We start from the raw sequence: 15,852 nt of genomic DNA, 5'->3' as shown, positions 1-15,852 counted from the left end.
CCGGCCTTCCCGCCTCACGGCGGCCCCACCGAGGGCTCGGCCAGGAGCCCTCGGGACGGATCCCCCTACACACCCGCTCCGCGCTGCCAAAGCCCAGGCCGGTTACTTTTGTGCGTTTCTATTCAAAACGCCGGCGCTCCGCCATTTCCTAGCACCAGCCCTGCCCCGCTGCCGCCCCGCCGCCCGCTGCCTCCGCTCCCCGCAGCGCGCCTGCGCGTGCCCATGCGCGGTAACGCCGGCCGGGCGGTGCGCGTGCGCCCAGGCGTCCGGCGTCTGTGAGGCGGCGGATTGGGAGGAGGCGGCGGCGAGGCAGCAGGACCAGGAACTGCTCCGGTTGCGGCTGGGAGGGGACGGGGAGGCGCCCGGTGGTGCTTGTCGGTCCTATGGGGCCTTGAGGGTACAGCCCCGGAGAGAGAGGGGGTCTGTGCTGGGGCGCGGAGCCGGTGGGAGGATGGAGGGGCAGGCGGCTCCGGGCGCGGGCGGCGGCGAGGAGGCGCTGAGCTCCGGCAGGATGAACCCCAAGCGGAGTGGGCGCGCCGCGGAAGAGGAGAGCCGGAACAAGCCCAAGCTGGTGAGCGGGCTGTGGGGCTGGCAGGGGGGCAGGGGAAGCGGAGGAAGGCGAGGGAGGGGGGGGAGGAGGAGGAGGAGGGAGGCTCCGGTGCCGTTTTCTTGTTTCCCAAGTAGAGAATGTGGGGCGGAGGGGCGTGCGGCCGGGCCTGGGGGGTGCCGGGCTTTCAGGAATTAAAGGCTGCTTTTTGAATAATCCCGTGAGGGGTTTTGGGTGCCTTTTGGCGGAGGGAGGCGGCAGCTGGAGGGGGCGTGCGGCGGCACCGCGCCGAGGGCCGGGGGCGGCCGCTGACAGGGGCCGGGAAATCCCGGGTTCCCCGTGAGGGCGATGCCGGCTGGATTCCCGGCGGGTGGTGCCCGGGCCGCCCCTTTGGGGTGAGGTGCGGTGACAGCGCTCTGCTGTAGGCAGGACCTGTTGGTGTAACCTCTGCTCCGCTCATTTTTCGAGTGGAACGTCACGGGTGGTTTGGTTTTTTCCTTCTGTATGAGTTGAACCATCCAGAATATTGGTGGTTGTGATGCAAACAATGTGAACTTCTGAATTACTGTCAAAGCAACTCGAAACATTTGGGTATTGTCCAGTGTTTTTGGAAATATGTGACGAACTTTTGACCAAAGCTTCTTTAGGACTGTAGAATTTGTTCATTACATGTAGGTTTTTTATTTAAAATTAGATATTTCTACTTACAGACCTGATAACTTGAAATGTAGGTACATTCCAAAGCCAACAGCACTGGATTGCATCTCATTTTATAAACACACTAGCAGCAAACCCAGTGTTTACTTTTGATTGTTTACTTCTGTAACTTACAAGTAACTTATGTTCATGTTAGATCAGTTTTCTGATGGGTTTTCCAAGAACAGCAGTGTAGCAGATACTTAAAACTTACCTGACTTTTCTTATGAAATAGAGTACTAGTTTCAAACTTTATATAATCAGTGCAGGGGTTTTCAGCGCTAGTGGTAGAACCAAGTCCACATGTAAGTGCTCCCACCTTGTGTTCCCTTCGTGTCTGCCTTGGGCTGATGAGTCTGAGAACTGTGGGAGTGTTCTTGTCACCGAAAACTAAGTTAGAATGCGTGTGGGGAAGAAGTTAAATTTGTAATGTATGAGGCGTTGAAAAGTTACTGAAAGTTATAATGATTTAAAAGGTTGACAGAAAGCCAGAATACTGAATAACTTCAAGTGTGCTTGTATTGAAAGTGACCATGTTTATTTTAGCAAAAAGTAACCAAATATGTGTCTCATTTTCTGTGTTATTGAAAACAAACTCATACTTCCTTGCATAGGATAAACATAAACAAACTTCTTCATATAAACGAGGTGCTTGTTTATGTTTATACTACCTTTACTGTTTCCTAGCTAAAGTGGCTGGGAAGGCTGCCTGAAGATGCCTGCAGGGAAGTGATTTTAAAATCACACAGGAAAGTACCTCTATTGGAAGCTGTGGGCACAAATTTGAATGCTTCTTTAGCAGGGAACACTTTGTTCTGAAAAAAATACATAATTTAAAAAATCAAAGAGCTCAAAATTAGATTGAACAGGGCAACTGTTCGCATTGCATATTCTTTTCAGTTATTCTAGTATCACTAGAGTAGGCTTTTACTGTTACATTTAGTGGAAAATGTCCATGATGTTAATATTTGACTTTGTATGCAGTCATACGCTTTTGTTTCTTGAGGGGATGATTACAGTCCGTCAGCAACATGGGTCAGAGTAGTGGTATATTGGTTGAACCAGATACCTTCTGAAAGGTAGTTTTGCCCTGAGATAAAGTGACTAGACTGATGATGTAACGAGTGAGTGGGTTGAATGGAAAAGTAGTTATTTTGATTCTGGACATGATGCGCACAAATGGTGTATGAAACTGACATGAAGAGGGATCTTCCTCTGAGGGAGAAAAGGGATGGGGTTCAGGTGTGTTTTAAGTTGAGGTAGTGTGAGTGGACAGGCAGATTTATCAATTCTTGCCATGGATTTGCGAGGGAAGAACAGGACTGTAATCAGGGAAAGTCTGCGTCCATTATGTGGGAGAATAATCTTACTAAATTTTACTGGCTTTAATTTTGAATGGAGTATTGGCTCTGCTGAGGCTAGCAATATCTTTAGGTATTCGGAGGACAACCTTACTAGTACCTCATCCCTGTTCTTTTCACTGTGTAAATAAGATGAAGGTATATTTGGGACTTCTGTAAGAGAAGCCACACTATTTGTGCAAGTATTGTCACTGAGTTTGTATACAAAGCTTTTCAGAGTTTGATGCAGAGATTTTCTTGGTTCAGCTGCATAACTTAAAATTCATCAAGTTTCAGTACAGTTACAAGATGAATCAACCTGCACTCTGTCAGTTTGCTGTGTGTAATTCAAGGAACTCTACAGTGCGCTGAGAGGAGTGTGTCTCTTTTCCAGAACTTCTTTCACACATCAAGTGGAGTGCTGAATAAGGGCTTGGTGAGAAGCGGTGTGCAACTACACATAACAGAGGGTTTATTTTTAGTTCCTGGCATAGCAGCTGAAATCAGGCAAGACATTGGGAAGAAGTCTAGGGGAATGATTTTTATATGATGGACTAAAAATGGCTGTAGATGACGGGGAGCTGGGAAAGCTGAAGTCATTATTTTGGGGGAAGGGAAACTTGAAGAAGAAGGTGGAAGTTTTTTGTTGCCCCATGCTTCCCATCTGAAAGTAGAAGGCGGGCAATGGTGCTTGGCCTGCAGAAGCATAGTGGTTTGGTGGGTCTTTTTTAAGGACTGAAGCCTGATTGATAGCATTTATTCTTGACTGACAGGAAGTAAGACTAGGCTATCAAGAGAGGATCTGTGCTAGAAAAGACAATGATGGTTTAGAGTATTTTTCTGTAAGATAATTGATACATATGTATGCACACAAATAATTGAAGATGGATTATATTAGAACTACTAATTCAGTTTTCTTTTGCTGTAGGTAATTGTAAGAATCATTCAAGTTTGATATAATTTCTAGAACGTGACAGAGCTGCACAATGAGAATTTAGTTCCAGTTTTTATACTAGTACTGTGTAAACTGGAATATTTTTCTAAATTCTAATGTCTGTCTTACAGGCACCTTGACAGCTGCTGAAAGAGCTCTACTTTCAATTTTTTTTTTCCTTCCCCCCCCCCTCCATTTTTTGCTGGCACAAGAACCAGAGGTGGGAATGAGTGCCTGGTGTTTTTGTCATTATTTTTGTTTATAATGAAATGGGCAGGAAAAAAAAATGTTTTGGCAAACAATCACCTGATCTCCTGCCAGCCCTGAGAATAGGCTGGCATGAGATGGCAATAAGCAGTTACATTCTTAACTGGGTTTGGCTATGTGCTTGTTTTGTTTGTTTAAAAGTATGCATGTTATACTAGGGAAACAGGCTAAATTAAGGTTGTCAGGGAGATTGCTGCAATTCCTGTATTTGTTGAATGTCATTTGCTCTCCTTAACACTTGAGTAACACATGGGAAGTATATAATTCTGTTGGGTACCTAGGAAATTGGTAAGTGCTTGAAAGAGTAGGGTCTGATTTGGCATAGCTGTTAATGCTTAGCTGAACCCACAGTCTTATCAAGTTATTCATCAAAAGATGAAGTTGAAGCAGAGAAGTTGAAGCCAGACTTCTTACAGAACTTCATGGGAGAAGGGAAGACAGAGCTTGTAAGAAGGAGCTGGAGAGTGGGCTGAGTATAAGGGGGGGAAAAACATTTGAAGGATGATTAAGCATTGGTTGACCAGAGACACTGGAATCCTGTTCCTTGTAGTTTTTCAATACTTGGAAACCTGGACAAAGCGTTTAGCAGGCTGGTTGGAGTTCAGTGCTGACCGTGCTTTTTTGGGCAGGAGTTTAGGCTAAACTGAGAACTGAATGAGATCCTTTCAAACACCTGTGTTTCTATGAATCAGTACTCAAAAAGAGGTGTTACAACAGGATTTGTGGTGCTTCCTGACTGTTAGGACACTGACTAACCAGAAGTTAATATGGCCAATGGTTTTCTGGGTGCTTTTAAATTAGCGTTAATAATATATTGTGTCAGCTTAGTGTTAGCATATGTAGAAATACTTGTGTGCATGTAATGGCAAGTGCCACACTAAACACGCAGCATTACCCCCAGGTTCACTTCAGGTTTGTGTGATAGTTGTTCAGCGATAGATACTCCACTTAGCTACAAACAAAATTTCTGAAAGGGGCTGTCTTCCGAGTGTGATGCTGTCTTTAAAAGTAGATAAGGAGACATATCTTGTATAACATGAAAAACAAATTTTTAGGGGTGAGGGAGAGCTTATTTGATTGGAGAACAAGTGGATTTGGTGATTCATCAAACAAGGAGCAAGTCATGCTTTGTTTTAAAAGCAGAAATTGTTTATGCTTAATACTGAAGTTTTTTAAACCCCCTGAGCTTTGAGATGAATCAAAAGCTGTGAACAAAATGTTCTGACTAATGTGGCATAAACTGGTGTCGAACAGTGGAATGAAAGCTTTCATCAGCTTTAAAACAGAAGTAAACTGAGTGTGCTTGGAAGAATCGTTTTCCCAGCTGGGCTCCTCCACCCATATCACTGCAGGAGTTAATGAGCACTTTAAATATTGAGTATCAGTTACTGTCAGACAGGCTCTGTTTTACAAGACCTACAATGTGCCATCAACTTTGACTCCTAAGGTTGTTTGATACTGTTCTCCTGTGGAGAAATAATGTGCTTTTTACATGTGACTTTAGATGTTTGTACACTTCATATGTGAACTATGAGTCAGGTTCAGCAGAGATTTTTGGCAAATGACTAAAATGTATTATGTTTGAGATCATAGTGTCTCCGAGTTGAGTCAGCGCATGCCTGCAGAGGATTCTTGCTTCAAGTGTATGCTTCACAATAAAGTGAACAAAATGCTTGTGTTTTAGAAGACTTTTGGTCTTATTAGATCAAAGTCAAGGTATTCCAGCAAGTGAAGTTAGTTAGGGTACAGCTATTACTGACAAGTAAAATTAATGTCTTGAAAAATTTGGTTCTGTTTCTGAAAAGTATACAGATTAGACACTACTTCTAATATGGTACAGTAGGGCATGCTTGGTACTGATGTTTAGGTAAGCGCTTTAGCTTTTATGTGAGTGTATACCGACACTGTTTAAATGGGGTGATATGTCAGGCGATAGGCCTATCTGCTTGTGGTACTTAAACTTCCTGAACTACTACTTGTAAGACAAAACTGTAGAGCAATTCTGTATGATACAGGAAGCTTTGCAAACAAAGCAGATTCCACCTAGGCAATGTGAAAGACAGTTACAGCCAGAACTAACAGTGTGCATATCAAGAGTGATGTTTTCAGAGATTTTAAGCAATATCGTTCTGAATATCCAAGTTGAGCATTTGTATTACAAATAGCCTGTAAAGCATGCTAATGATACTGTGATTGCTGATGACTGGGTAGAAGGAAGAGATGGGCTTGAAAAGTTGGATGGGCTACAAGATGATGTCATGTTTTCTGCATCATTTGCAGTTCTTTAGGGCTAAGCAATAATGGCTACTAACTTTCCTCTCATTCTTTTCATCCCTGTCCAAATTTAGAGGTGAAGTAAAACAAGAGATGGCAGTTGCTGCTGAAGCAACTGGCAATTTCAGTTGTTACTCATCAGTTTACTTGTTCAACTTTAAAGCCACAAGAACTTAGGAAACTACTAGAATGAATATTTTTGTACAGTTCCTTACAGGTTGTATATCGTGGTCATTCTTTACTTTCAGTGTTTTTGAAAATAATTTAATAAGTTCATTTTGGAGCAAGTAAGTTTTTTGTTATGAAGGGCTATGGTGGTAGTGCAGATAATTTTGAGAGAAGATTGACAGTAGAAAGACTTCAGTGTTTGTGTAGCAATTCATAAAGTTGCAGGTAAGACAAAGGTAACTTGTCTTAAGCATGCATGTTATTTTTGTATCCAACTAATTGCTTATTCTAAGGTCTCATGCATCAGGTAGCTTTTTTGTACGGTATTGGAGTGAGCGCCTCTGTTTCCCACTCTCAGACACAACTTCCTAAAAGGTAGATAAGCGAAATCTTGCTTAACAAAAGTAGTGGTAACGCACTCTGTAAGGCAAATATATTCTATGTGTTAACTATTAATTGATAGTATGGGAGGAAGGGGTGATTGCAGAGGAATCAAGGCAGTGGGTTGATTAGCATTGATAATAGGCTGCTGTGGCCTTCTGCGAAGGCAGTGGGTTGATTGACATGGATGATGTGCAGCTGTAGCTCTTTCTGCTAAGTAGTTGAATAGCCCTGAGGGGTGCGGGAGAGGTGGCTGGATGGAGGAGCAGCAGTGTGGTCTGGCCTCTGGAGGAAGGAGAAACAGCATGGACAGTAGAATCTGACTAACAGCAAAAGCCTTGTTGCAGCCTGATAGCTTGCTTGTGCTGCAACAGGTGTCAATTAAAGAATAATTTTTTTTTTTTTTTTGAGGCAGTGGTGTAGGCTTAAGCAGTCTCCATGCCCACCCTGGTGCTCTACTGCCTTGAAGTTTTTGTGTGGCAGTGGGACAAACAAGATCACGAAACTGAAGCAGTCAATGGTTCAGCTTTTTTATTTGTTCTTTTTTTATTTGCTAGAACTGATGTGCCTAATGTTATGGCACACTAGAATTCCTCCCTTTGTATTTTCTACAGTTTTCTCCCTGTTTTTTCTACAGTTGATCTACCAGTAATATTAAATTATGATTGTGTCTGTTTTCCAGCCGTCTTCTTGTGATAGCTGTTTAGTTGGATGTGATGTGAAAGCAGCATGTTGTATGCACATGGGCAGATCTGAAAAAGATCTGCTATGGCAGTTAAATGATACTGTCACCTGCATTGTGATACAAACTATAAAATCAGCTGGTTTACAGAAATTGAGAAATACCTTGGAAGTTCAATGCTGGAACAAGGCCTCACAGGGGAAACATGTTTTGATACAGCTACAGAGAAGGTCTTCGGTCCACCTGGGTGTGGTAATATTTGGTCTTAAGGTGTAGTGCATGCTGTAGTATCACCACACCTTCTGTTACGTAAAGCAAAAATGTTCTTAAGAGTTTCAAATAGATATGGGCTCTTCTTGTGTAATCGGAAAACTGTGTTTTCGTATTCATTTCAGGCTGTTTTGGGGGAGAGTGGGAGAAGAGGAAGTTCAAGATGATGCATATGATGGATAGCTTTCTTGTCAGGTTCCCTTCTTGATCCTTTTGGTGACGCTAAAACTTTGGAAATAAGATAGTATTGGAGGAAGTATTAGGTGTGCTGGATGTGTGACGTGTGTTTGCTGCTTTTAAATTTTCTTCGCACAGTGTTATCAGATATGGAGGACATCAAAGATAGGAAGAGTTTTCATTACTAAAACTTTCTCAATGTGTACTTCCCAACAGTTGAGTGTGTTTAAATTTGTCTTGAAAGTATAGAATGTAAGTGTAAAAGTCATCACCTGAATAAAAAAATGTAATTGGAATGAATCCTGCCTTCTGTTTATTGGTGATTTGTGTGTGTGTGTATATATATATTTTAACACACATACTCCTACTGCTTTCCTAATTGCAGTTGAAATACTAAGTTATCTCTTTATAACATCCAAATTAACATACTTGTTACCTTTTTATATGAGAATAAATACAGGAGAACTTGCTTGAGGAATGTGAAATTTACAGAGAAGTGCTACTTTGTAGTTTAGAATAAACATCTAAATAAAAAAGTTAAGTTTGAGATAGTCGGGTAATAGCACTGTAGAATCCCGGCACTTGGAGCTACAGGACAGTAGCTGTACAGCAAATAAAGTAGCATCTGTAATTTTAGGTTATGTAGGCCAAGGGAATTGCAGAAAAGGTACTGGTGGATGCAGGTTGGCTTGAAGGTACACAGGCCCATTCTCTCCGGTTTCTTTGCTCAGGGACTAGCTAGTCAAATGTTAGTAACTTCGTCCCGTATGGGATCACGTGAAAAAAACACATCATAATGCAATTTTAGGCATGAAGATGAGAGGAAATGATCACAGACCTTAAATGTTCTTGAGGATAACTTTTTGTCACAACTAGTTATGTGTTTGCAAGTGGCTCTGTATAAATTCATGTTGGTGTCTTAGGGATGGTTGAACAAGACAAAATAAGTACTTTGGTCAGGAAAAATGTTAGTTCTGCAGTCTGTTATTCTTTCTTAGTATGGTAAGAGCTAAAGACGGTTGTTAGAATATGACCTTTAAAAATGCCTGTGGGTTTTTTTTTGTTTGTTTGTTTTTCTTCTGTTTTGTTGTTGTTTTTTGTTTGTTTTTTTTAAATGAGTAGCTTTCTGAGGATCAAATGCTAAGCCAACTTGAAAGTCATTAGATTCTGGACTCCTAATAAAAGATAAGCTAGCTAGTTCTTGTAAAATGCAGACTTTCCTGTCTACATTTTCAGTCTTCATATTCTCCTGCTGTGAATTATTTTTATACCTATAAAATTGAAGTAACTTCTAAAATACTGTGGCTTCATAATGGAACTATGCTGAATGTTTGCATTTATGATTGTGTGAGTGCTTGAGTAGATGAGAATTTGACAGTTATTAATAGTTGAGATGGTTACATGGTATGTTCCAGTTGCATTAGAACAGGTAACTATTTGCATAAAGAAGAAAAAAGATGACAGCGTATCAGGCTAAGCATATATGCTGGTGTCATATACTTTTTAATTTTTGTGCCAGCCACATTTAGAGGGTACCTTAAAAACAAAAGGTTTAAATAAAAAATCTGAAACAAAGGGTGAAGCGATATCAGCTGGCTAAGTTCAGAAGTTAGCACATGAACTCAGATTAGCTTAGATGGTTCAGTTGGGTCTGTCCCTCTTTGTAAGCCATACAATAGCATTTCTGTCTAATTTTGTATACACTTTACATAAAATAAGAACTGTTTTCATAATCATTGCAAGTCTTTGCTTATAAGAGCCTTAGCCACTCGGATTGAGTGAACTGTTGCGTATGACAGATAAATAGAAGGTAGTTTATGACTAGACTGGAGAGAGAAGTTGCAACCAAAGCTTCGGCACTGAAACATCTAGTAACTGATTTTATCCTGACTGTGGTGTCTATACAGGGATTTATTTCTGGTGCTGCTGCCAGTCTTAATTCCAAAATTCCCATAAAACCAGATTCTTTGTTTTGTTTTTTGTGGTCTTATATAATGGGACAGTAAGAATTGCTGTTCTCAGGCTATCCACTCTACTAGAACTTCTTCAGTTCCTCCTTTCCACTCCACTATGGCAAGTGGATCTTCCACTGCTTTATTCTCATCAACAGAAAAAAGTGAGGTGAGGAAACTTTAGTTTAGCACATAATTTCTTGGCTAAGCTAGAAATACAGCAGGCAATGTCTGCTGCAGTCTCTCAAGCCTTTACAATCCTCCATTCTCCACTTCTATACTGTCTTCCAGCTGTGCAGTTTAATTTTTGTTCTGTAGCTTATTTACAGCTTGATGGAGACATTCCTGAACTGGGAAGGTGAAGAGTACAGCAGTAGGCTTTGGTAGAATTTCGATCTGTAAACTAGATACACAATTTTAATTTCCATATTTTACAAGTACACATCCACATTTGAACTTCAGACAAAGTTTGGGTGGTTAAGACAGGCTTCCTAAATCCATTAAGGTCAGTTGACAGTATTCTGTGATTCTAACTAAATCCTGAATGACTTCAAAGATAAGCAGTAATCCCATCAGTTAACATTTTAGATTTCAATGCAATTGTTTTGAAATTTTGATTTTGAAATTTTTGAAGGCCTTTATATATAAATTCATGTGGGTGTTCAGGGGTAACCTAAGCACATACCACATCTTAATATTATGATGAACTACCTTTTTTTTTTTTTTTTTTTCTCCTTACTTATCCTTTAGCAGAAGATAACAGATTCTCTGAAACCTGTTAGAAGCATCTGTAATCCTCCTGAATTCCTGTTACTTCTTAACAGGGAATCTCACTTGTTGTGAAGTTGAATTATACTGTTGGCTTTCTCATTATTATGTATAGTATAATACCTCTCTGTTCACATGCTGCTTCATTTCCTACTTCCTTAAAGGACAAAGAATCTTGGGAATCTGTTATAAACAGGAAGGAATAGGAAAAGGAGCAGAGAGCCCTTGTGCTTACCACAGCAGATATAAATTCAGTTTAACCAGATTATGCTTTGTCTGTTGAATTATATTATGGTCCATGCCTGCAGAAGCTACTTGATCTAGAATTTCTGTCCTTCAAGGAAAAGCCCAAGTTTACTGTGGCAGCAGCATTGCTCATTTTTCCAAGTTTTAGTATCACGTTGTTCATTATTAGGGGAGAAAAAAGTAACTTTACTATCAACTTTTTTTTTAATGTAGGGATCAAATACTGCTGTGATCAAATACTTGCTCTTTTCTGGGAAGTTAGTGACTTGGAATAAAGACAACATTATTCTAAAAAGTTGTTGACATGATTCCTGTGACTGTATGTTCCAAGATTGCTGGGTACAGACAAAATGAACAATGTTCACTAGTAATTCCTGCTTCTTTGGCTCACCACATCCCTTCCACTGCCAGTTTTGTTAAAGGCTGTGTATCAGTTGATTGGATTTTGTGGGGTTTTTCTTACTATTAAAAAAAAAAAAAAAAAAAAAAAAGCAAATACACATGTCTTCCCTTCCTCAAAGTCTATGAAAAGTAAAATATTCCATTTTCAAGGAGCTGCCCAGCATCCAACAAAGCTCTTCACAGAATAGACTTCATATGAACTTATGAAACTTGCTGTGGGCCTTCTGCTTTATTTTTAAGTGTATCAATTCTCTCCGTGCCTATTTCTATTAGAAATTATTATTTCTAATTTATATTATATTATTCTAATATAATAATATAAATTTATTAGAAATTATTATTATTGTATTAGAATATAATAAAATTTCTATTATATTCTATTCTACCTATATTCTACCAGTTATATAGTCTGCTCAAATGGTAGCAGAGGAAAATGCAGATCGGCTGTGACACTGATTTCAGTGTTTGCTGGACCCCAAGAGCAAGATTTATTCTATGAAACCAACAGCATACTCAGTAAAGAATCTTCCCCAAACTATCTCTGCACAGAACAGGAAGATAAGTATATAGAAATTAGCCTGTCACATATGAAGGGGTATTAGGCTGTACTTGCATCCACTGGGAAATATGAAGCAGGGAAGCAGGAATGAAAAAAAAAAAATAATGGTGCAATAGTACTGAAGAATTTTCTCAAAGCAGTTTCTGCCTGGTGTTTCAGAATGTTTTCAAAAGAAATCTCTAACTGTCGAGTTAACTGGTCATTGCTCATCTTGAAAGAGAAACCTAGGTTTCAACAAAAGATTAATGCCAGGTTCAAAGCATGTAGTTGTAGTTAAAAGGGCTGCATGTCTAGGAAAGAGTAAAAACAAACTAAAACTGCATTTCAGGGGTGTCTCTTTATGAAGTGAGGTATAAAAGGAGGAGGCCTATTCTCACTACTTTAATTGGCCAAACTCACTAGCTTTGTAATAGCTTTCACTCAGTCTGAGCAGCTCCACAATGTGTGTGAATGAAAAGATCAACCAATTGCACTCAGGAGAGCCCAGAACAAGGAAGGAAGATGAACGGCAATTTGTTGCACATGAAGTATTGCTCTCTAGCAAAACGGGCTTTGTTCTGCTGCCACATTGAAAGCAAAGAGCTCAAATCTATTGCTTGTATCTAAGTATAAGACTGAGATGAAGCCTGCACTTACTATGTCAATAATTGTTTTGACATAGTTTTTCCAGTTTAACTATTCCAGAATGTTTCAAAAGCAATTCACAATAATACACCAAAAAAGCAAAAGCCAAGTTCCCTAAAACCTCAAAGCTCACAAGTCGAACAAATGCATTTCTGAAATACAAGCAGCGGAGCTATGTGGCTGAGTATGGTACTGATGGGCACACTTGGCAGAAAAGCAGCAGGCATGCCACCAGTACACTAAGCATCTAAACCATCCTTTTACTGAACTAGGAGCTGTTCTGTGTTCATTTCTAATTAAGTCCTGGAAGTTTATCCAAGGACTATTGAAGTGACTAATTTAGCATGTGAACTCCGTCTAAACCCACTGATTTTCTTCCAAACCAAGTGATGTGCTTACTGTACATACAATACAGAGAAATATGCTGCTACTGACAAGCAATCCAGCCCAATACCAGTACCATATCAACTGCTTGGACAGATGGCTTCTTGTCTGGTAAAGTATACCTGGCACTCTTTATAGTCACCAAATATATATAGAGAAGACTACATGGGTGTGTCACAGGATTTTTGAAATTATTTCAGTGCACTTCTAATTTACTGAAGGGATGCAGCTTTTGAAATAAGCTTTCTTATCAAGCAAAGCATAAAAAGTAATTGGCACTCAACAGTCTGAAACCTGTTCTTTTTAAGATGGTGTTCTTCAAGAAAGACCATTAAAGTATCCTTTACCAAGATAATTAGATTTGAAACTGAAGTTATTTAAGCCCAAAATAAATGCAATGTTAGATAACCCCAAAAAATAAAATGTATATGCTTAAACAGATGATTCAAGGACATGAAGAAGTAGAATACCTTTACTTATTTTCCCTATTTATGCTGCTGCCCGTTGGTGCAGTCCCATATGTTATCTTCATATGGCCAAATAGGACTGCCTTGTTTCCTTTATGCAAATACTTGTTGTAGTGCAACTGAGACACGGCATGTAACATGTGAGGTCTTTGTGGAGGTACCTGCGGTTCCTATGCAGAAACTTTGTATCAATTTCTGTGGCTACACTTATTTTATTTGGATTTGCCAGATTGCCCAAAATCCTTGAAGTGGAAGATTGTTCTGGGCCTTAAGGATATGTAGCCATAGAGTTTTGTACTTAATTATTTGTGGTGTTGTGGTTGGTGGTTCTTGGCTGCTTTTTTTTCTTTTTTAATGTGGGTTTTTTTCCCTTTCTTTCTCCTTGTTTGTTTTTTCCTTGTTATTTTTTTAAAGATGTGTTCTATAAAACTTTCTGTTGGTTAATGATTATGCAATGCCACATGCATTTCTAAATTAAGTACTAAAATCAGCTGGTAGAATTTCTGATTAAAAATGGAAGCTTCAAACTAAAATAAAAGGTGTTAAATCTTTGTTGTAAGGGCAGGGTTTGTCATGTCTCTTAACCTTTGTAAAGATCTCGGTTAGTTAAATAGCTTTTAGAACATTAAACCTGCATATTGAGGCTAGTATGCACTTCATAAAAGCAGTATTGCAGTGCTTGCTGCTTGTGAAATTTGTGAATGGAATTATGACTTGGCTCTTTCAAAAGTTTAGTTTGTAGAAGTTTTAACTAGCAAACTGTTGCTTGATAGTTTTAAGTGAGGAATTTAAAAGCTGTAGAGCATCCCTAAGAGAAACAGTTTATCTGTCCTGAAAGGCATGCTGTGCTGTCACAAGAATTTTTCCAAGATGCTCAAGGGAAAACCTCTTGCATGACCACTAGATATCAAAATAAGAAACAGATCCTGGCTGTGCAAAGTGCTGTATAAAGAACTCGGTAATCATGTAGTATAACTGTTACAAACTCTGCTATTCCTGGCTTGGTTGATGGAAGGTGTTTGGACTCTAGCTCTAGCAGTAGCTCTGGAAAATGCTAAAACTTAGTTAATTTGCCTCTGTGCTGGCCAATGTGAAAACTGCCTTTTCTAACATGCTTTCTGAAATTGCTTCTACAGTAGTCTAAGCTGCTCTGGCTGGCTGTCCTGGTGCAACCCTTGCCCTTTTTGTCTCATGGCCAGCAATTTTATTGGCTTAGACTGATGTGGAACTGCAGCTTTTGGAAAAAGCATTTAATTTTGCTCTGATTTTTAAAGATTCCTTATCAATGCAGACCAGTGAATTATTGTCTGAAACAGGCTTTTCAAAACAGTAATCACAGTTTGAGCTACAAATAATAATAATACTAATAAATCAGTTGAACTGTCTTCCTCAACTCTTGGTGACTTACAAAATTGTTGACATTAAGGATATCTAAATTTGTTTACAGGTATTTTTTTCAGCTTCTGAATTAATCTGGCTTCTTTGAAGTCATCTGGGAAAGCGCAGGTTTTTTGAGCAGTCTGTTTGGTTTTGGAGTGTGATAGTGGTCTGCCAATGAGACAAAAAATGAAGAAGCTGTTTCAGTTTCTCTCAGCCTCTATTTTTAGGTAGACCAGACTGATTCTTAGGGTCTCTCTATTCCCCTTGCACAGTGTGGAGGTGCCCCTTTCACTCAGGGGATCAGACAGTGGCATTCGTAACTTGCCTCCAGCCTGTTTTCCCCTCCCTCCAGTTCAGGATCAGCGCTGATTCTCCCAGCAGCGTGATTAAAGAGTTGGTGCCCTCTGCTGTTAATAATTACCAGCATGGGTGACCCTCTGGCTTTATTTAGCATGAAGAGTTGTATAACTTCTTTTCTGAATGTTGCTTGTTTCTGGGTGGCCAGTCTCCTGGGGAAAAAAAGTCGAGTAATTGAGGAAAACCAGACAGCTTCTTGGTTCTTGGTTCCTCCAGTCAAACAGCACTGACTCTGTGTTGTGCACATTAATAAGTTCTCAGCTTCCTTTTGGCAGCCTTTTGTAAGGTGTTAATGTGCTTCTTGGTCTCACTTTGTAGTGCCCCAGGGAATGTTCACCTGCATGTTCAGGTTATGGATTAATCCTTAGTTTAATAATTTAAATAATGCATACCTGAGGAATTTGTGAAGCCAATGGCTGCAAAGCAAGCAAGAATTTTCCATGTGGTGTCACAGACCAAGTGCAAATGTGCAACAACAGTAACAAAAGTATTAGTGTTGTTACCTTCAATTATCTTTGATGTACCAGATGGATTGCAACAATTCAAGTTCTTTTTGAAAGCATGGTGAATGCTCCTTGAAGTGCCAGGAACTTACCATGACAAACATTTTGTCAATTACTTTTTTTACTAGTTTTATTAGTAATGCCAGATATACTTTGTGACTTGTAAATATCTTGAAAGTCCTAAATCAGTGTGTAGTTATAGTTTCTGCACATCAGCTAATGTGGCTCAGGTATCTTTTTGCAATATCCTAGATACCTTTTTATATTTAATTACCAAACTGAATATGTTAACAGACAGTTAAATTGTCTAATGGGAACATTACTTGTTCTCTGTACTGAAGAACAGAAGTTGTAGGAGTGAATTCTGTTTTGTGGCTGTAAGACCTAGACTTGAGTTGCACACTTTTTAGACTTCAGATATTGATCAGTTTTGGGTTTTTGTCCCTTTAAATTCCCTTTGTTCAGGTATTCATA

The 15,852-nt window shown here is 39.7% G+C and overlaps 1 protein-coding gene across 1 annotated transcript in view; it reads left to right on the top strand.

Moving 5' to 3' along the window:
• The first annotated feature begins 272 nt into the window (after positions 1 to 272).
• DIAPH2 (diaphanous related formin 2) overlaps positions 273 to 15,852 on the top strand; it is a 243,897-nt gene continuing 228,317 nt past the window's right edge. Inside the window, exon 1 of the mRNA XM_055817800.1 lies at positions 273 to 571. Within this exon, the coding sequence (XP_055673775.1) occupies positions 452 to 571 (120 nt within the window). The 5' untranslated portion in view covers positions 273 to 451. The remainder of the gene's footprint in view (positions 572 to 15,852) is intronic.

This window comes from Falco peregrinus, chromosome 13 (assembly GCF_023634155.1).
Source record: "Falco peregrinus isolate bFalPer1 chromosome 13, bFalPer1.pri, whole genome shotgun sequence".
Classification (NCBI taxonomy): Eukaryota; Metazoa; Chordata; class Aves; order Falconiformes; family Falconidae; genus Falco; species Falco peregrinus.
The sequence above is the reverse complement of the archived record's forward strand: the minus strand, read 5'-3'. Positions and strand labels throughout refer to the sequence as shown.